A 22,832-nucleotide genomic window follows, 5' to 3' on the forward strand; every position below is an offset into this window, starting at 1 on the left:
GACGATCAGGCAGCTGACTTTTATTGAACTATTACTTTGTGCCAGTCACAATGCATAAAGGACTCGACAGAAGCATTAATTCTGATTTTCCCATTGTATCCTCACGACGGCCCCGTGGGGTCCTGTTCTCTCTGTACAGGTAGTTTGGGGCCCAGAGGAAGTCGATAACTTGCATGAGCCAACCAGCTCGATAGGGACCAGGCAGGGACTGGAACCAGGGTGTCCCCAAGCCTAAAGTCCTTGCAGTGGCTGCCACATTCTGCTGGTTCCCACATGGGGAACCCCTCTGCTCATCAGAACCACCTGGACTCCACCCCAGACTCCGGGTCACAGCCTCCAGGGGATAGAGCTTGGGGACCAGAACCAGACCGTAAGCTTCCACGGTTAGGCCGTAATCAGGGAGAAGCCCCACGCGTTTCTCTGCAGCCCGTTCTTCTCCCCGGCCACATCTTTTTGCAAAGAGGGAAGGCAGGGTAGGCTGCAGGGGAAGGCTGCACACAGGTGACGAGAAGTGGAGAACATAGAAAGCAGGCAGGGCACGTCCTGTCAGGTGTTGCAGGGACAAGAAAGAGACAAGGGTGCAGCCAATTGCAGAGGCCTGCACTCAGGTGCTGCTTTCTGCTCCAGAGCAGACCCTTGGCAGCGTCAACTGTCCTATGTCTATCTGCAAGGGAGGTCGCCTGCTTAGGGCAAAACTGTCCCTGCTTCTGTTGGAAAGACGCTCCTGGGGACATATCAACATTTCATGCCCCAAAGTGCTCCTGGGTGTTTGGCGATCATCACGTTTAGAAGAGCTGTGATCATTTCCTCTTTCTGCTCGAAACCAGTTGCTTCTGGGTTTTAGAAGTAGAAGGAAAACTTCTCTTAGGGTGGTGTGCCATGCTGCCGTGTCACCTCCTGTCGTTCCACACGTTCAGGGAGGGCAAAGGGAGAACACCTTGAAAATACTGCCACATCCTGGGGGATCCGTTTATGGATTTTAAAATTTTTTTTTATTTTTTGCGGGCCTCTCACTGTCGCGGCCTCTCCCGTTGCGGAGCGCAGGCTCCGGACGCGCAGGCTCAGCGGCCACGGCTCACGGGCCCGGCCGCTCCGCGGCATGTGGGATCTTCCCGGACCAGGGCTCGAACCCATGTCCCCCGCATCGGCAGGTGGACCCTCAACCACCGCGCCACCGGGGAAGCCCTATGGATTTTTTTTGACTGTTCACTTCATGGGGTGATGAAAAGAAAAACTCGGCTGTTATTTTCAAACAGCTGTTATGTCTTATCTCAATAAAATGCCTTTTACCATAACACAGCATCATTAGACCCTATAAATCTTTTTCTATTTATTGTGTTTAAATGATAAATACTTTCCAATAAAATGACATCATGGGTCTGGAGAGTCACATTTGTTTTACAAGTTTCTCTTAAATTCGGTTGATTTTCAGTTTTTTTGTCCCTTGGGATACTGCCTAATACGAAACTCAACTGTGGGCCATTTCATGTCCAATGTGCCAGATTTCTCATGAAAAATCAGCTTTGAACCCCCATTTTCTTTCTTTCTTTTTTTTTTTTTGCGGTATGCGGGCCTCTCACTGTTGTGGCTTCTCTCGTTGCGGAGCACAGGCTGTGGACGCGCAGGCTCAGCGGCCATGGCTCACGGGCCCAGCCGCTCCGCGGCACGTGGGATCTTCCCGGACCGGGGCACGAACCCATGTCCCCTGCATCGGCAGGCGGATTCTCAACCACTGCGCCACCAGGGAAGGCCCCCCATTTTCTTTCTTTATGGAGGTTAGTCATTCTTTTCTGATGAGTTGCTCTTGCTGATAGGGTTTTTTCCACCCTCTCCCTTGGTTGGCACCCAGGTATTTCATAGGTGCTTGCACTTGTGTGGAAACACCTGATATACATTAGCTTTCTTAACGTTTATTCCATACCAGGGGTGAAAAGGAAAGCATATGACAGAAGAATGGTGAGGACCCATCTTTTGGGAGCTCTGACGGCAGAGCCCATTGTACTGGATTTTGCCCTTTTTACCTGTAAAAGAGTCTGGTTGAAATGTACACTTTACCCCTTGGATTAACTGAGTAGAAAATTTTCTTTGGTGGATATGGATCCATCCAAAAGTGGAAAGGGAGGCCAAGGGTCGACGGAACGCTGTGTGACTTGGAAAACTCCTAGTGGTCTTCTCGCTTAAATGATAACTAGGAGTCCCATGCTCTTCAGCCAGCAATGGGGCCCAGTGAGGAGGAAGCTATCCAAGAGGCTTAAACGGAAAGCATGTCCTTTTTCAAGATTTACCAAGATGCCATTTTGCACCAGGGCCACCTGGCAGCCTGGCTCTGCAGCTCTTGCCAAGGGAGGCACCACTGTGCCGACGTGCTCGCTCGGGTGATACAAGTAAGTGGGCACACGTGTACAGCCGTCCTCACTTTCTTTATTCCACCCCCCTTTGTGATCAGTCAAGGCCTAAGTATATTACAAAGCATATTCTCCTCATTAAAACAATAGTGGAAGCTCACAAAGGGAAATTGTTAATATGTGTTCCAGCTTGTCATTTCTGCCTGTGTGAATAAAGCAGATAACCGTTCCTCTGGGAAACTATTTCGGGAATTGAGCAACAGATACGCTAGCCAGAGAATTCTCCTAACTGTAATTTTCCTTTTCGTGTGTGCTCAGAAATAACATCCTGCTGGGCTCCTCTGTGCCTCTGCACAGACAGAGAGCACAATTGCCACAGCCCAGGTGGTGTGGCTACGGGACAGTCCCCTGGGCACATGTCGCCAGGACTTGTACAGCTTGTTCAGTGTCTTTGTCCATATGGCAGCGTGTCCCATTCACAGAAAGGCGCCGGGGCTGTGCCTGGTGGGTGCCGTGGTCAATGTAGTGTGAAGAGAAGCCCTCCACTCACGGCGGCCTCTGTGGTGCAGCTTGTTTAATGGCAGGTCTGAGTTATCGTGCACACGCGCACACGCGCACCCGCTCAACTAAGAAATTCCAGAACGGTCTTGCTGGGTTCCTTCCCACTTAACACCCCCTCCTTTTATTTTTTAGAAACCAGTGGTTAACCCAGCAGGTATAATTCAGGTCCATGAAACATACCTGGTTCGTAGAAAGTCATTTACACATACACACACACCTTTCTGGGTGGTTGTTCGTGAATTAACTCAGTTTAAGTATGACATGCCTGTCCTAAAATTCATCTGTAAACTCTGCAGCTTTTGTTTCTCTCTCTCTCTCTCTTTTTGGTATTTTCAGTTGTGAGAACTTATCTTCATTGTACAGTTTGGGTTGCTGGGCTAGTGCTTTTAGTTTTTACATCTTGGGAAAGGGAAAAGGAAAAGCAAATCATTACCAGCCTTAGAAATCTGAGAGTAAGACGTTCCTTGGAGGGCTAGAACTGAAAAGGCAGAATCTGGAAAACAGAGATTTCCCAGTGAAGAAGGTGAAAAACAGGAACATTTTAAAAGGCGCTTTGGAAAGTTTACCAGAAGGCAAAGCCTTCTCCATTTATATACCCAAATGCTGTTCTGCTTTTGTGTAACTATTGGTATTCTCGTTTGGTAAACAAACAGACCCCATAGCAACTGTAGCTGATGGTATTTATACTACCTGTGGAAGACTTCCGTAAACAAATAGGCACACTTTTATGACCTTCAGATTTCATTCCTTTTATATTCTTCAAGGAAATCAGTCGAATGGCAAGTTGATCTCCCTTTCCTTTCCTTTCCTTTCCTTTCCTCTCCTCTCCTCTCCTCTCCTTTCCTTTCCTTTCCTTTCTTTTCCCTTTCCCTTTCCCTTTTTCTTTCTTTCTTTCTTCTTTTCCTTTTTAAAAAAAAATATGTTGAGGTCTGTCTTTGAAGGATCTGTTCTGTGTGTGTACTTTACTCTATGGCTGTGAATGTTGAGTTTGAAGGTGTATTATGGCAAAAGGAAAGAGAAACCTAAAGTGTTTGTGTAAATGATGTGGTATTTGCTTTCAAGAGAGGCTATTTTAGTCATCTGGTGGAATTTCAGGTTATACATCCAAAAGGCTAAAATACTTCCCTGAAATGATTACTTATAGACCTTCAAATTGGACAGGCATCTCTGGCTTCATGTCTCCTTTTTATATCTGAAATATCGATGGAAACATTCTGGTATACATGAGCCCCTATATTCAACTTACATTTTTCCGTATGAGTCATATTTACGACAAGAACAAGATGTCTCCGTGTTAAAGATCAGCGTGAGAAATAAATGGCAGCTTTCTTTAATTAGAAAAAAAAAATGACACCAAGAGCTGGAATAATCCAGTAGTGTTTGAATAAATTAGAGGATTGTACAGGCAGAAGTAAAAGAAACCTAACAAGGATAAATGGGGAAGTTGTCCAGAGTTCAACAAAAAAAGCCTGCCTTTGCAGGACAGAAGTCACCAGACAGTACTGAGGCAGATCCGCTTATTCTGCAAAGCGTCACTAACCCCGTCCCAGGTGTCCTAGGCTTTGAGGGATAGAACCGTGAGCTTGAGAAAGTCTGACCTCATGGAGCTGATGTTGCAGTGGACGAGAAATAGAATGAACAAATAATCATATAATAAAAAGACAGATAGAATTAAGATCTGAAGAAAAAAAAAAGTGAAGCAGGAAGAGCAGGGCTAAGGTCACTGTTTGGATAAATGGGTTTGTCAAAGCCTCTCTGAGGAAGTGACCCTTGAACAGACATGAAGAAGTCAGGGAAGAGCTCTCCAGGCAGAGGGCACAGCAGAAGCAAAAGACCTTGAGGCATGTTTTGCTAGATCATAGCTCTTACCTCGATTAGTGGGGGTGGTGGTGGTGGTGGCTTTGTTGTTTAGCGCTTAGGAGTGTGGACTCAAACCGGATGGCCTGCATTCCAGGGCAGGCAGCCCACTCCTCGTACTTAATCTTGGTGTGCCTCAGTGCGCCCTCTGTGAAATGGGTATGTTACCAAGCCTGGCCTCATAGATGAAATGAGCTTGTACACATTTTAGTCTCTGGCACATAGGCAGTGCTCCGTGAGTATTAAATGATTATTGATGATTTAATTAATTAAATATTAATGACTCTTGTTTATTGTTAAAGTCATTTATTCGTTCAAGCTGCCTTTATTGAGCATTTACATACTAATAACTCTATAGATTCTGGGCATTAAAAGATGACTCGAACGTAGGTCTCTCCCTTAAGGAGCTCACAGTCTAGAGAGACAAACACAGAGGCAGACACGTGCCAACACAGTGTAAATAATGCAGTGATATGAAGATAGGCAAAATGTGATGGAGTGTATCATTTGTTAAACGTGAGCGCTGGTGGAATATCATCGCGGCTATATTTCCACACCCCCCCCCAACATTTGCATCAGGTGAGATTTTGGGATGCAGTGGACTCCAGGAAGGAAAGTTTCCATGTCCCTTGTCGATTGCCGCATCCCAGTCATCTAGCACAGGCAGCCTGGCATGTGGTTGGTGCTGCATTTCACTGCAGAGACCGCGTGTTCAGAATATAGTGAATTTATGAGATATTAAGGCTCAGGAACTCGTTAACAGTAGTTGCCACCCGTTGGCCATGGATGCTGTAGAAGTGCCTGGTTAGTCTTTGTTGATACTGATACTTTTAACGTGCTCCAATCAGGAGGGAAAACGTGGATTTCTGGCTACATTGATTCTCAGTCTTTAGCTTGCGTCAGCATCATCTGGAGGACTGGCTAAACTACAGATTGCTGGACCCTAGTCGTCCTGTTTCTGATTCGGTAAGTTGGGGTGAGGCCTAAGAATTTGCATCCCTGACAAGTTCCCAGCGACCGAACTCCGAGAACCACTGGTGTAGGACCTCCTAACGGCTGTCCTGACTCCATGGCGTTCTTCCCCTTCTCCGATTCAAAGTGACGGAGGGAGGGATCTTGGTAACTATTAGTCACTAGTCTTTAGGACCGTCTGGGTCCAGTGCCAAGACTCAGCATTTCAAAGAGAACAATTCTTGAGACTGTGACCCAGTGTGAACTATTTCATGGAACAAAATTCATTCTAAAAATTCCTGACGTTGGCCTTTAAATCATTTGTGAGTACTCGGGGTCTTTCTAAATTTTATTTTTCTTAACGTCTGAAATTGCTTTTTGTGCGATAGTCACCTGCCTTCTCTCATCCTATTCCTTGTAGCATTGAGCTTCTATTGATACTCAAAGGCCCAGATCAAATATTACAGAATTTTATGTTCCGGCCGTCTGTTCATTGCTCTCTCTTTCCCCTCAACTGGGGAGTAGGGTAGAACGCTTCTGGAGAGGATGAGAACTTAGTCACAGTCTATACCAATGACCTCCAAGTGTGTTTGATTAGTCACCCCATGAATATTAAAACTTTTGAGTATGCACCCCTACTCAGGGTACTTTTAATCAATTCTATACATGCTTAATATAGTATCTGTAGTATAAAAATTAATGCGTAAGAAGGTGAGAAATGTGTACACATAGGTACACGAGTATCTGTTCACACACAAGTTCTAATAGTATCTTAACACATGCATACAGAAACAGTAATATTATCTTAGAACCCTCCCACGGATTTCTTACGAATCTCAGTTTATAGACTCTGATCTAGGAACCCAACACGACGCTTAAGCACAGAGTAGGTGTTTGGTAAAACATGCGGAGGGACTTCCCCGGCGGTCCCGTGGTCAAGACTCCGCGCTTCTGTTGCAGGCGGTGCGGGTTCGATCCCTGGTCGGGGACCTAAGATCACACGTGCCGCGTGGCATGGCCAGAAAAAGCCCCCCAGGAACCACAACAAAGAAACAAACAAAAATGCTGAATCAAAGGCAGAGAAGAGTTTAATCCACTGACCATTGATGAAGCATCTCGTACTGCTGAGACCCAAAAGGAATGACATAAAGTAGGAAGTAATTCTTAGGAAACATAAATGCAAGTGCCTCATGGTTTTGAGCCACTTTATTTCTCTAAGTCCCTTGTCCCTTCACCTCCAGCCTCCTCATCTGGCCCTCACACTTCTGTTAGGTAATTCTTCTGGTTCTGGAGTATGCTTGTGCTGACTTCCCCAGAGTGTCAGGGGCAGGGATTAAATGAGAAGAATTAGCGTTGGAACTTTCATTTATGCGCTTTGGTTTTCCGGGTCTTGTTGTTTTCCTCTTAACCTATGGACAAGGTTCCACACAGACCTTGTGACTCACCAGTGCAAACACTTGCACGGACATAACGCGCATGCCTGCCTAATGGTGTTAATATCTTTTGGATTAGGGGTCCCTAGGTCTGTATTGACACAGTTGCTCACGGCCCCTCTTTGGAAAGCATTCTGTTTTCTTAACAAGATCCCAGTGTTAATGCCGTCAGTGGGAAACTCTCACTTCCAACCTCAGCCTAGCGATCGCCCTTATGGGTGCCAGAAACAAAAGCTGGACCTCTGCCTCTCCTTGTCCTTTTCCTTTATGTGTCCCTTCACTCGTCACCGTGCAAACAGGCGTTCGGCCTCTGTGGTCACCCGCTCTGTGTTGGCGATGGATCAGAGCACACCGACCAGCCCGCAGGTACTCGCCCTCTCCTCCTCTGCTCCGTTGTCTCGCTGTGCCACAGGCTTCTGAGAATCAAGATGGCGTGTTTTGCCCAGTGTATCTGAACAGCAGGGGGGTAGAGCCAGATTGGAGGGGATGGTGAAGAGAGTAACTGCCAGACTTATGACCTGTCATCGTGGCCCCCAACCTCAAGTTCTTACCATTGGCAAAGCAGCTGATTTAATGTCGATGGTCTCCACATAGGATGCTCCCTGGTCCTAAAGGATAGGGTCTAGTCCTCGAAGCATCCGACACGCTGCCCTGTGTAATTCTGAGGCTCTTCCTTCCCTATTGAAAATTCAGAGAGACTTACCGCTGGGTCACTGTCGACTCAGGAAGTAAACCCAGTTACTGACTGCCTCTCCTTGAGGACTCCTTCGCGCACTTTTGTTTTCTGAAAGTTTAGTCATTTGAGTGTGTGCCCCGCTGTCATGAGGCTCGCGGTATCTGCTTAGATGGCTGTTGTTATTTATATTATTTTCTTTAAATCGAGTCGTTTTTTAATTTAAATAAAATAAGCCTCACCCTTAGACATGGTACCTGTGAAACCAGAAGTTGGAGATGCTAGATATATTTTTGGCTAATACAAATTAACGTAAATCTGCCGCTTGGTAGAAATGTGCATTCTTGTTCTTCCTGACATTGTGTGGGCCACCGTTGAGTCCGTGTATATCACCTATTGGGATATTCTGGTAGGATTTCCCTCTCTCAACTGAGGAGGGGCCTTGACTGCATATGGTACTATGACAAGTGGATTGAAACCCTGCTCTCATGATACACGCTGGTTTCCTAGAAAAGCCCAAGAGCATCACAACCCCTTCCTAAAAAAGTTACTTCGAGATCCGACTTATTCACACATACATCCTCCCCTCCCAGGTTCAGAGAGGCCATGAAGGCTTAGAGGAATACCCAAGGCAGCCCTGGAGTCTGGGACCTGTGCAGCTTTGAGTTGGTGTCAAACCCAGATTCAACAGTTTACTCCGGGGTACCTCCTGATCAGTAGAGTACCTGGCAAGCTCTGGTCACTGGCCAGGTCACTCAGTAGATCCGTGCTAACGTAAAACCGGTGTTTGCTGAATAGAAACAGGAAACGATGGCCTCTTCCCGGTGCTAACTTCCTTTAGTCTTACCTGTTTCATTATATTAAAAAAAAAAAAAAAAAGACTTGCATATAATTCTTAAATAACTTTGGGCCAGTGCGAGTTTTTATGAGTTTGTACCTATATTGCTTGGTGAGGTTGCCCGGTGTCTCTGCTTTCCATATTTATCCATCCCCAGTTTGCTTTTTCACCCCACAGTTAATAGAGAAGACAGCTCACGTGTGTTTCTGTAAGTACGCTCACTCTTAGGTCTGTTCCAGGACAGGGAAACTCTCAGGCTACCTAGTGCTCCAGGGTCCAACAGCATCAGGGTTATGCAGGAGCCTGCTACACATGCGTACTCTTGGGCCCCCACCCTAGAACTGCTGGATTCGAATCTGCATGTTAAAAAGATCTCCAGGTGATTTACAGCTGTAAGAGAATTTGAGAAGCATTAGTCTTTGATTAGCAATGGAAAAAGGCCGAGTGAGCATCGTTACCTATAGATCCAGTTTTCATCCTTTTATCCCACGCAACAACCTTTGAGTCATTCTCTTGCCGTCTTCAACGTTTGCCGTACCTGCATATCCACATTACACGTTTTTACTTTTTCTGGAAACTGATTCACTTAAACAGGGTTTATAAAAAGCTAGCCCTGAGAAGTCACAGATCTGAGGTATTAGTCAAAATCGTTTTCCAGTCTACATGAGCGTGAATCCATAACTACGAAAGCGAGGGTATTTGTCTGTGACTCGAAGTCACCGAACTCACCACATTAGTTGCCCATGCCCTAATGGGGTCCATTGTAGAAAGGTGACGCTGTATTTCTTTCAGGATAATTTGTATTTCCAGGAAAAAAAAAAAGAAAGAAAAAACGGACGTAAATAGTTAATAGCTTGTATTTCAGATGTGAAGTTCCTTAAGATAGCCCTCACATCTCGAGGCACAATATTGAGAGCAGATAATAACAATAATCTCCGTCATTGTTTAAAAGCACAAATCTGGCACTTAGACTAATTCACAGTCACTCCAATTGCAAGTTTTCCTCATGAATATCATATCACAAGGGAATGTGAAATCCTCTAATTAAACATGATTTGAAAAGCGGCAGAAAATTGAGATGATGAATGTTCTGGGAAAGGAGGAGAGTCAAGGATTCACTGTGTGGGAGAGGGAAAGAGAGAAGCATGTGTGTGTGTGTCTCCCAGTTTGCAGAGAACTCCATCTTTCCTTGCTCTAGAGTAGGCCCTTTAATGGGTTTTAGTAAAGCACCCATCTCTTTGCGGTGAGATTATAGAGCTGATTGCCAACTTGCTTTTGGAAACCTGATTAATAAACACCTCAGGATGGAGTATTTCTGAAATGAGCACAGATTAAGGCAGCGTGCTGGAAATGCAACGCCGAAGTCATGTCCCATACTCTTCAGTAAAAAAGAAGCAGCCCATTTGCTTCTTGAAGTGTTTTCAGTGAAAGTTAAAGGAGAAAGGTCATTTTCACAAAGGCACCAGGAAAAAAGATACAGTGCTTGAGTCACCCTTTCCCGTGTTCCCCACGTATCATTTGCACTTTCCAAGGCAGGTGTAGGACCTTTCCCCCATCTGCTACCGTATAACACATGAAGAAACTTGACCTGTCCTTTTATTTACTGCAAGAGACTGGGATTTGGCTCCTGGCTGGTTTTGAGGAGTTATACTCTATTATGAAAAATATTCAAATAATAAACTCTAAAGATGGAAAATTGTGCTCAATATATAAGTAATCATCTCTTCTGCTATTGTGAATCTACGTCGTTCTTTTTTATATGGTCATCTGTGATCAAGTTCCAAAGCCAGCTCAACTAGTTTGGTTTCATTCAAGTAGACTTATTGTACATATCAGAAATACTTGATATCAATTCGTTCTTGAAAATTTAGTGGAGAAGCATCTGAAGTCTGAAGATATTTTATTTTCAGTTATCACTTCATCACTCAAAATCAAATTCAGGCTCCCATATTCAAACCTAAGAAATTTGGTATGTTACTTAAAATCTTACTGAGAGTAGGTTATGGTAGCAAAGTAGAAGTCAGGGAAATGTGATAAGCACTAAAAAGTAAAGAGAAAAAAGAAAGAAGGAAAGTAGGATCGCTTTTGTGTAAGTTGCCGTTAAAGAATTAAAGCAAAAGAAAGAAAAAGCTTTAAGACAGCAGTGGCTTCCGCTGACGTGTGCTGTTGTTATGATCACAGTTTAGTGGAAAGTACTTTTTATTAATAGATAGCCCTGAAACTGTGTATGAAGAGAATACCTTTCTGGCAACCTGAGGTATCTGGAGTAGTTTCATGTTTGGGCTAGGAATGAGCATCTCCTGGTGACCAAAATCATAGAATTGGAAAGCAGACAGACAGACAAGGAGAGACTTGAGCCGGAGACAGGCATCGATGTGGTTTGTCGGAGAACTGGTGTTCATCACTAGTATCCTGGCTGCCTGCCTCAGGGTCAGCATTGCACTAACGTTGGCTGGATGGATGCGAAGCCAGCGTGGTGGGGAAGAGGCAGGTGGCCAGTGGGCAAAGGGGATGAGTTGTGCTTTTTGGTGTCTGTATCTGCAGGGGGTGGGGAAGGGTTTAGAAGAAGAGAGCTTCTTGCCCCCCAGCAGAGGTGACCGTGTGGATCTCATTCGTTCCTTTAACCCATCCTCGTTAAGTTACCTACTCCTTGGTCATCTTGTCAATAACAAGGTGTGTCATTTGTGCCACACCCTCTTTCATCTGCGTAACTGGTAGAAGTTTGGTGGAGGCATTCCCAACTGGGAGAAGCAGCACAGGTCATCCTGTGTCATCCCCTTTGGTTTTCACATGAGGAATTGGAGGGCAGGGCAGTTAAATGACTTGCAGGGTTCCAGGTTTTTAGCGCATCTGTAACGCGGAATGAGCTTTCCATTCACCTGGCACCCACCCCTCCCCATAGAGAAATATTACTGACCTTCAATAAAAGGATAAGTTACACTCCATTTATTTGTTAGGCAGAGAGATGCACAAAGTACATTCTGAAAAGACTTTTCAGCACACAAAGGATCAACAGGGTCTGGAAAACAAAAATTGTCCCTAGGCACTCATTTCCTTAAAATGTTTAGTTGCTCGAGTTTTATTTTTATTAAAAATTTATCTCTTGCCCCCCCCCCCAATCAAACTTCAAAACTTACTTTATGACTGTGATTTCAAGAGTTATTTTATATTTTGAGTATAAATTCTTTTGAGAATGGGAGTAGTACATTTGGGAAAAAGAAATCCAGCAAAAGTGAAGCAAAAAAGAGAAGAAAAAGAAAAACCTCCAATCTTTACGTTTATGTTCATTTGGCTTTTGGCAAAGGTGCCAACACAACACAATTCATTTGGAGTAGAACAATCTTTTCATGAAATGGTGTTGGGACAACATGCAAAAGAATGAAGTTGGACACCTACCTCACACAAAATACAAAAATTAACTCAAAATTGATTAAATGTGAGTGCTAAAGCTCTTGCAAGAGAACATAGGAATAAGTCTTTATTAGTTTGGATCAGTCAGTGGTTTCTTAGATGTGCCACCAAAAGCGCAGGGAAGCAAAGGGGAAAAAAAAAAAGATTGGACTTAATCAAAATTTAAAACTTTTGTGCTTCAAAGCATACCATCGAGAAACTGAAAAGACAGTCCACAAAATGGGAATCAGTGTTTGCAAATCACATATCTCATAATGGACTTGGGTGCAGAAAATACATACATGAAAAAAACTTTTCAGTCCACAATAAAAAGAACCCAGTGTTTTTTAATGGGCAAAGGATCTGAATAGACGAAGACACACAAATGATCAATAAGCACATGAGAAGATGCTCAGCATCATTAATCTTTAAACAAACACAAATCAAAAGTACAAAAAGGTACCAACTTCTCTCCACTGGGATGGCTAAGATAAAGACAAACAACTGGTGTTGGCAAGGATGTGGAGAAATTGGAACCCTCAAACAATGCTGCCCCTCTCAATCAAACTTTGAAACTTATTTTATAACAATGTGATTTCAAAAGTTATTTCGAAAAAATAGTAGTGCAGCTGCTTTGGAAATAGTCTGCTAATATGTTAACCGTGGAATGACCACATGACCCAACAATTCTGCTCCTAGTTATATACCCCGAATTATTGAAAACATATACTCAAACAAGTACATGTACCTGCATTTTCGTATCACCACTATTCACAATAGCCAAAATGTAGAAACCTCCCAACTGTTGATCAGTGGATCACTGGATAAACAAGATGTGTTAGATACATAAAGTGGAATAGTATTCAGCCATAAAAAAGGAAATGAAGCACTGACATATACTACAGTGTGGATGAACCTCCAAAACATTATGTTAAGTGAAAGAAGCCAGACACATAAGACCACATGTTATGCGATTCCATTTATATGAAATGTTCAGAATAGACAAACGTCTGGAAACTGAAGGTCGATTAGTGGTTGGCAGGGACTAGGGGAGTGACTGCTAATGGGTGCAGGGTTCCTCTTTGGTGTGATATACAATGTTCTAAAATTATATTGTGGTGGTGGTTTTACAACCCCATGAATATTGCATTATATACACCATTGAGTTATGTACTTTATTTATTTATTTATGGCCGCACCCTGTGGCTTGCAGTATCTTAGTTCCCCGAGCAGGAATTGAACCCAGGCCCTCACAGTGAAAGCGCTGAGGACCGCGCTAACCACTGGACTGCGCTAACCACTGAACAGCCAGGGAATTCCCTGAATTATGTACTTCAAATGAATGCGTTGTATGGGATATGAATTATACCTCATTGAAGCTTAGAAAAATGTATTCCAGCAATTTGAGCCGTTACAGAATGCCCAACAGTCTTCCATAACTTAATATATCAAACAAGATGCTAGTGAAATGGAATACAGTTTATAATTTGGGGTTGATTGGTGGGAGGCAAGGGGAGAAGTTATAAACCTTAATGGGTACAGATGTAGCCTTTTGTTACAGATGAGTCAGAAATTGAGAAAACAAACGGAAGGCAAATTTGGAAAAGGGAAAAAACAAATAGGACGAGACTTATAAGACAGACGTGAGAACGTAGGTCAGGGCACAGGAAAGGCTGGAGGCGTGCCTTTAGGAGAAAAGAAAATTGGCATTGAGGTACAGCGAGGTGTCTGTGCTTTTCTTTTTTTCTTCAGATTCTTTTCCATTGTAGTTGATTACAAGATATTGAATATAGTTCCCTGTGCTGTACAGTAGATCCTTGTTGATTATTTATTTTACATATAGTAGTGTGTATGTCAAGCCCAAACTCCTAATTTGTCCTCTCCCTTCCCTTTTCCCTTTGGTAACCATAAGTTTGTTTTCTGTCTGGGAGTCTGTTTCTGTTTTGTAAATAGGTTCATTTGTATCATTCTTTTTTTTTAAATTCCACATATAAATGATATCATATGATATTTGCCTTTCTCTGTCAGACTTAGTTCACTGAGTACGATAATCTCTAGGTCTATCCATGTTGCTGCAGATGACAATATTTCATTCTTTTTTGTGTACGTATACCACACAAGAAAGAAGTTTATCCTTTTCATCTGTCGATGGACATTTAGGTTTCTTCGATGTCTTGGCTATTGGGGTGCATGTATTTTTTTGAATTAGAGTTTCCCTCAGCTATATGCCCAGGAGTGGGGTTGCTGGACCATATGTAACTCTAATTTTTTTTTTTTTTTTTTTTTTTTACGAAAGCTTTCTTTCTTTCTTTCTTTCTTTCTTTCTTTCTTTCTTTCTTTCTTTCTTTCTTTCTTTCTTTTCTTTTCTTTTCTTTTCTTTTCTTTTCTTTTCTTTTCTTTTCTTTTCTTTTCTTTTCTTTCTTTCCTTCTTCCTTTCTTTCCTTTCTTTCCTTTCTTTTCTGTCTTCGTTTCTGTGCGAGGGCTTTCTCTAGTTGCAGCGAGCGGGGGCCACTCTTCATCGTGGTGCGCAGGCCTCTTACTGCCGCGGCACCTCTTGTGGAGCACAGGCTCCAGACGCCCAGGCTCAGTAGTTGTGGCTCACGGGCCTAGTTGCTCTGCGGCATGTGGGATCTTCCCAGACCAGGGCTCAAACCCGTGTCCCCTGCATCGGCAGGCAGATTCTCAACCGCTGCGCCACCAGGGAAGCCCTATTTTTAGTTTTTTAAGGAAACTCCATACTGTTTTCCATAGTGGCTACACCAGTTTACATTCCCAATGGTGTAGGAGGGTTCCCTTTTCTCTGAGGTGTCGAAGATGATTCTCTTGGTTACTACCACAGGGAAAATCAGCTTACAGGACTAAGAGCATAAGGGCCATGAAAGTCTACAGGCTGCAGTAAGAAGCTGTTCTTAGTTTTAGCAGTGATTCTAGTTCAAGTTTGGGCTAAGTAATGAACTTGGGAAGGTAGTAGTGAATAGTCACCGCTGAAAAACCGTAACCATTTTGTAAAATCTTCTCAAAGGCCAAAGTCAGTGTTGAAATTAAGGCTCTGGCTGGTATACTTTGATATAGGAAGAATAAATACCAAAACAAGTCTTAAATAAATGTCAGTGACACCATTACATCATACTGAATAATACAGAGTGTATTTAGTATTAGGTAATGTCAGGAATTATTACCTATTTTTGTGTAGTTATACTTTTTATGGCAAGTTGGTTCTTTATAACCTGAAATGCTGTCACTGTTTTGTGTTAATAAATATATCTATTTTTTACATACCACGGGGTCAGCAGGAGAAATTTAAATCGTGTGGCTTTTCTTGATTCTGTACTCTCTGTGTTTTAAATATTTGGACTAGAAGTAAATACTAGAAGGTGTCAGAATGCTCTTTTCTCAAGTGGATTGGCATCATTCTGGTCTTTACCTTCAAGACATTTTTTAAAAGGCAAACATTAATTTAGTATATATCCACCCAGACATTAAAGAGAATATTATTATTGTCTGTATGAATCTGTCTCGCATTTATTGAGCCCATGTTCTGTGTTAGGTACTGAGTGGGTAGAGATGAACTAGTGTGATCTGTGTCCCTAAAAATTTTCAACCTGGGAGTTCATAGTAAAAAAAATAGTTTATTAAACAACTGACCCTACATTTTTGAAGTTTAACTTTGGGGCAAGCATGTTTAAATCCCTTTAAAAGCAAATACATCTATTTATTCATCCATTTATTCAACACTTCATTCAGCATTTATTCAGCACTGATATTGGCAGCTTTTCAGAAGTTACACTCTCACATGGGTGAGCTACCCGTAATCAGTTTATTTAAATGATTGGGCCACAGGCTGTATCTGACCGTCAGATGTTGAGATGGCCATTTTTCCATCAAGTTTCATCTTGGAAATGAAATTCTAAATTCATTCAAGTTTAACAATCCCTGTGCTCATTTTTTTGGGGGGTGGGGGTGGGCGGCGGTACGCGGGCCTCTCACCGTTGTGGCCTCTCCCGTTGCGGAGCACAGGCTCCGGACGCACAGGCTCAGCGGCCATGGGTCACGGGCCCAGCCGCTCCACGGCACGTGGGATCTTCCCGGACCGGGGCACGAACCCGCGTCCCCTGCATCGGCAGGCGGACTCTCAAGTAGTGCGCCACCAGGGAAGCCCCCTGTACTCATTTTTTTAAAAAATTTCCCATCCTGTCCCTTTTGTCAAGTCCTGAAAGGCAGTAAGGGTATAAAGGCTTGTTCCACTTCTCTGATGAAACAGAAATTTCCCATTCAGGGGTACAGCTGGTGGGGTGTGATGATCCTTCATCCAGAGTGACTGAAAGGCCAGAAGTGAGACTCAGCCACACAGGCAGCAAGTATACAGCATTTGCTACACCAGCATCAGGCTGAGTGGCAGTCTGGAAATCGAGTCCTGCATAGCCCTTGATTTTTTCATGTGTGTGTATGTCTCTGTATGGGTGTGTGTGTGTGTGTGTGTGTGTGTGTGTGTGTCTGTGTGTCTGTATACGTATATTTAACAATAGCACAGCAAAAAATACCTACAATGCACAAAATTAAAACTTCGAAGGATACCAACAAAATGGTACAGTGAAAATTCCGTTTCTCTGCTTCCCACCCCACCACGATGCCCAGTACCCCGCCCCAGAGGCCACAAGTGTTAAGAGTATCTTATGTATCTTTGCAGAGATACTCCACCAGGGCATCACTGCCAGTCTGTTCTTTTTCCTTTCAAAGCCAAGCACTTTCATTTCAGACAGTTGTATATTTTAAAGCATCCAAATATGAAAAGCAAGTGACAGCAGTATGTGTCCCGTGTTTCCATGTTTGTAAACTAGAGCCCACGAGAAGGAGAGTGCAGTGTGGTGACGTGCCGGGCTGCCCGCAGTGTTGGCCAGGGTAGGGTTGCGTTAGGTGTGGGACGAGGGTGGGGCAAAGTTGAGTCAACACAGCATGAGGTGAACTTTTAAAAGTAAGAACATATAATGCTTTCATGATAAAAATACAGTTTTAATGCAGAGGCGCATTTTCAAGAGGTCTGCTGAGTATGTAAATATGTACGTGTGCCAGGAGTTGGCATTTCTCTAGCCTTCAAGGTGTGACTGCTGATGCTTCTGAGGCTTTAGTGAGTTGTCATTGGTCCTTTTCTTTGAAATAAGGATATTAAGTTGAACCAAAAGTAAATTCTTAGAGGAGAGTAGTTTTTATTCAGTCCAAGGAGCTTTTACAAATAAGTCAGCCAAGAAACGGGGGGCGGGGGTTAGGGTGGAGGTGGCACACGTGCTGAATTATATAGTTTTATTTCTAGTTGTAAGTTCCTCTAGTGAAGGCATGGTACGTTCTTTCATACTATTACTCTCAGAACCCTCTTGGCTTAACCCACAAGGCACAGTAGAATAACCTGTGGCAGTTTTTAACTGATGTTGCTAATTTTATATCCTAACTAGTTGAGGCTCCTCTTTTCCAACCTAAAGAATCACACAAAATAGGCATAATGGCTGAGAGTGTACTGGGCATGTAGCACTTCTCAAGAGCAACTTAATGGAGTATTATTAATGGTCAGTCTTAAAACGTAGTACTCATTTAACTGAGTGACTCCATTTCTCTGAATATATCTTCTAGTAAAAATCAGTTATATACTGGGATGTTTTGCCTGGTAAAATTTAATTTCTAACATTATTCATAAATATTAGAAACATGAAGGGAATCTCAGTGTCCAAAATAGAGGACTGGTTATATCAATTTTGGCAGATAGCTTGAGCTAAGATGGTATACGACAGACTGTTACACATCAGTAAGTGAAGCTTTTGAGGATTAGTTGATGACATGAGAGAGTATTTTCAAAATTATCTAAAATTTAAAAGGATACAAATCTTCATGCCTGATTTGTCAGAAATTGTGTGTGTGTGTGTGTGTGTGTGCACACGTGTGTACTTGAGGGTACTTATTTCTTTTCAAGATGTTTCAAGGATTTTATAACAAATATATACTAACGCATTTAGGATTGTGAAAATACTTTAAATAATGTTAATAAAATTGGTAAAGAGAAGAGTTACTATGGTTGGCTATTTTTTCTTTTTCCTTGAAAGACACTGGTAGGAACAGTTTTCTTTTTAAATGATATCCTTCCCTCTCAGATATTCTGAGAATCTTGGTACTTTGAAGGATTCTTGGATGTTAAATGTTGCCAGTAATTTTTTTAAATTGTATTTTCATATCATACCTCTTACTCTTTAAAGAATCTGAAGGTGAACAAAGATAGGTAGTCGTTCTCTCCTTCGGTCCAATGGAATTTTAGGTCCAGTGGAATTTTACCCTGCTCAGAGAATATCCTTGTATCATTGGGCTTTGGAAATCTCACTGTAACTACCTTGGTTCACTCGTGTTATTCTTTTCTCTCATGGGGGCACCTTTCCTAAGTTAGTTTTCTGCATTTTTTGTTTGTTGTTGTTTCCCAGCTTTGGTTTCTATTGTCAGGGAAACCAGCTTATTATTTTCAAGTTTTATTAGATTTCCAAGCAAACCATTGAAAAGCCACAGGGAGACCTATGGATCTTTGATAAAGTGTTGTTCAGTGTATACGTGAGTTTGGTATTCATGACCCTCAGTTTAAATGTTCATAATACATTCACTGTGGATTAATTATGTTGTAAGTCAGGGACAAGTGGCATTTGTGTATGTCTGCTCTACGAATGTGAATCGATAAAATATATGACTGCACATCCTGGGGGTTATATAAACTACAGGCCTCTCGTGTGTGTGTGTGTGTGTGTGCGTGTGAGCGTGTGTGTGTGAAATCATAATTCAGTGTGCTTGAAGTTCAAAGTCAGGCAGCGGCAGTGGAGTAAGTTGCAAAATAGCCCTTTCCTTGAAGACAGTGTGCTTTAGTACGAATCGGAACTCTTAATGTCAGTTTTATGTTTCTATTTGACAGAGTCTAAGGTTATGGAAACGACTGTAAAAAATAATTTGTCTGAAAGAAGTCTGGATGCAGAAATCTAATAGCGAAAATATTTGAGAATATGGTTCATCAGCAAGTACAACAGATACACTTTTCTAAGCGCCACGTGGCATGGATCAAAGCATCCCATGACCTGGATCCGTGTGGCCCAATCATTACCTATTGATTGGAACCCCACGGGAGGATTAACCCCTTCGTGTTCACGCCAAGTTTTCTTTCACTCTTGGTGTTAGTAATTTTAGGGATAGAATCTTCCTGCCACTATTAGCTTTTTTTTTTTTTTTTTTTTAAGTTAATCATCTACTTGGATACATTTGTCTTTCTCAGTTATTTTATTCTAAATCATTTAATTGCCCTCTTCTTTGCTTGATAAACTTAACCGGTGAAAAGCTTATACACATTTGGGAATACTGTTTGTGGCAGAAGGGAGGAGAAAAATATGTGATATTCCGGGTAGAAAACAGTGAGAGAATCTCAAAATCAAATACAGATTTTATCATTTTCATTAGGTAGATTAAATGATAAGTTCTAGCCTGTTAACGAATCCTTTGCAGTCTGAGTAGAGAGGGGTTTGCCTCTAACAAAAGCCTGTCGAGCACTCTTCATACGTGGTGGTACATTTATAATACTGGCCTGTTCACATTTTGAAATTTAACTCTTGCTGTAAGGAGCGCGCTGTGCACAAGTAATTCGTAAATTCCACGGGAAGGGGAAAGCGCAGATTGGTTCACCTTTGGCCACGTGGGCTGCCTCCTCTTACCTTGTATGTCTGGTGGGATGGTTCTGCACAGCCCATTTATTCTCTTGTCCTCTGTGTGTTTTCTTTCAGTTTGTCCCACGAGGAGCACCCCCATAGCCATCCTCTGTATGGACACGGCGTATGCAAGTGGCCTGGCTGTGAAGCGGTGTGTGAAGATTTCCAATCATTTCTAAAGTAAGAATGATTTGATATTGCTTTCTCCTCTTACGTAGCCGTCACCTCCCACTCTTCGTACTTTTCCTCATGAAGTGCCTTTTTGATGGAGAGTTTCACACCACCATTTTGAGGGTAGACTCTAAATCACCCCATCTTGCAGTGTCACAGGAGTAGTTACAAAGTCTATTGAGGGTTGCCTTGTAAAGGGGGAAGGATTTACATCCAAGGGCATTTTTGATCCTCTTAGTAAGATCCTGTGTTTAGTTATTTTCTCAGAATGACAGTGATTTAAGTAAAAATTCTCCCAATGTTAAACTTGCAGTCATTCAGTTTTCACTTTTATTCACATCCCTACATATTAAATCAAGGACCTATGCCCTAGCTCTAGCTTTATAAAATTGGTGTCAACTATTGGCCACTAATAGCCTGGTGATTGGGCCTCTTCTGTGGTTCTTCACAAATGACTGTATAAACGTAAGAAACGTATGCCCAGGAAAAGCTACCAACCTGATTCTTATCTTTCTGCATTGGCGTTGACTTCTGTTCAGATTCTTGTCCTTATAGGGAGGCGAGAGTAAGTTTAATTCCTACAGTTAAAGTATGACTAAAACTTGGGTTATCCCATTTGAATCTGTACTACTGATAAGGCATCCCTGTAAGTAAATGGTACGTTCATCCTCTCCTGGCCGAAGTGAAACGCTTCTGCACGACGTGTTAACGTTTCCCTCATCTACAGTGCCTTGTCCTTTCAAAATACCGAGACGAAACCACCCTGCATTATTGACGTCACATAAATATATTCATAGTATCAGTGAATCATTGATGCATGGAGTGAATACAATACTACATTATATTTAATATATTTATTTATCATGCAGCAAGCAAACATGTGCGCTTGTAAAACTCCTGTATATGTAGGTGCATGACGGTTTGCAAAGCGGGTGTCGGGACTGGGGGCAGTGGGGAGTCTTTGCCTCTGGCTTTTCTGTCTCATTCAAGCCCCAGGAAATAGAGGCGGGCTGATTTAACACGCAGGTCTCTGGTTTTGTGCGGTCTTTATATGATTAGAACAATCTCTGTATCTTTCTTTACGGACCTGGGCACAGATATTTTAATAAAGCCACCCTTAGAGATATATCTCGTGCTACCTGCAAGCGCTTTTGGTGAATACCATTTTTTTGATTAATGAATGGGAGTCTGTGAATCCATTGCAGAGCTTCCCCGCTGTAATATTTTACTTCAAGAGCATTATGTGGTCCTTCAAAACGGAAGTACGTAAAATATTCTTAAAAGAGATATTTTACATTGTTTCTAAATATTAATACTCAAGAGCAGTGATACTTTATCTTAAATTAAGCAATAGTCCGTTACAATTATGATGATTCTAGTTAGTGCTACTGGGCTTTGTTCTCTTATAAATCCCTCATTGTAGAATCTTTATTTTGTTGCTTCCTGATCACTTGCCTAATTGTTTTTAGATACTGAGACAGAAAGATCTTGGCAGAAACCACGTTTAAATTCTGATTTCACCTTCTGCACCAGTGCTACCTTTGATAAATATCTCAGTGCTAATTTCACTCCTCTGTAGAATGGCTAGAACACATCTGTAAATAGGATTTATTTTATAAAGTCTCCAGAACTGTAAAATTGCTGTCAACATTTTGGTGACGTGTATCAGTTTTAGAGTCATGAGGGAAAAGGGCATTTTTCCAATTGATCACTCAGAAGTTTTTGTAAATTGGCAAAGTATTTCCACGCTGATCCTCAAATCTTCCATTTATTATGCGAGCCGGCATTAGGGTGTGTGTGTGTGTGTGTGTGTGTGTGTATGGGGGAGACAAATATACCTCCACAAAGAGACAGCACACTTTCAAACCACATCGATTTCTAAAGAAAAGAATCTGAAGATCATCAGAATTAGAACCGAGACTTGATTCCTTTAAAAAAGCCCTTTTCTCTTCTAAGGATATTAGGAGTCTGGCTCTTGGGTAGGAAGCCACCTATTTCGTTTTCACTTTTATTCATGTCTCTATTATTTATTGTGGTTTTGCACATGACACGGCAGTTTTGCTCAGTGGAATTGGAATGCTCACTATGATCTTGCAAGTGTTGCTTGTTTATTTCGTAGTCCTTATTTATTGACATATATTTGGCCAGAAGACTTCTGTTTGCAAGTTGTAGAAATCCAACTTTAATTGGCTTAAGCCAAAAAAAGCGGGGCATGGTAATTGGCTCCTATAACTAGGAGGTCCGGTGGTACCGCTGGCTTCAAGCATGGCTGGACCCTGATGCTTGAACAAGGTTATTGGAGTATCGGTTCATTGTCCCTTAGCTCTGTTTTCTTCTTTGTTGCCTTCATTCTCGGGCTCTTGCCACGTGGAACGGAAGAAGACAGATTTACCTGCCACAGGTTTATCAATCCCAGAGTGTATCTCTTTTCCAGTAGTTCCGGGAAAACGTCCTCAGCAGACTCTCATTGGCCCACATTGAGTCATGTGTTCTGGTTTTGAAGCAATCACAGTGAGGCAGCCAGGCTTAAGTCACATGCCCACCTTGGGAGCAGAAGAAGTTCTCCCCACAGGAACCACGGAGGGGCTGGGGATGAGAGACCTGGTTCACAAAAGTAAAAAATGGGTCTTGCAAACTAGCCAAGGGGAAAGTAAATGCCGAATAAGAAAAAAAACCCTCGAGAACTCAAGAGTTCTCTTGGTGCTTTCCTGAGTTTATCCGTTGATCGGCGGTCTGTGACAACTTCAGGATTTTGACTGTCTCCTACAGCATGATTTCAGCTGTGGGAAATTCGGAGTTGTCTTCAGGTTTCAAGATCTTGTCTACAGTAGTGGAAAGTAAGTTAGTCTTCTTGTGAACTCGCATCTCCCACATGTGTGCTCCGTCTAAAGGGTAATC

General features: G+C 42.5%; 1 protein-coding gene across 18 annotated transcripts in view; it reads left to right on the forward strand.

The window, feature by feature from the left end:
* FOXP1 (forkhead box P1) overlaps positions 1-22,832 on the forward strand; it is a 602,646-nt gene that overhangs the window by 526,267 nt on the left and 53,547 nt on the right. For all 18 annotated transcript variants that reach the window (XR_010842504.1, XM_067043615.1, XM_067043616.1 and 15 more), the window contains one exon: positions 19,839-19,943. Coding sequence is in view for 17 of the 18 variants with exons in the window: in XM_067043615.1 (XP_066899716.1) it covers positions 19,839-19,943 (105 nt within the window). In the remaining variant the exon portion in view is untranslated. The remainder of the gene's footprint in view (positions 1-19,838; positions 19,944-22,832) is intronic.

Source organism: Kogia breviceps, chromosome 10, assembly GCF_026419965.1.
Source record: "Kogia breviceps isolate mKogBre1 chromosome 10, mKogBre1 haplotype 1, whole genome shotgun sequence".
Taxonomy (NCBI): Eukaryota; Metazoa; Chordata; class Mammalia; order Artiodactyla; family Physeteridae; genus Kogia; species Kogia breviceps.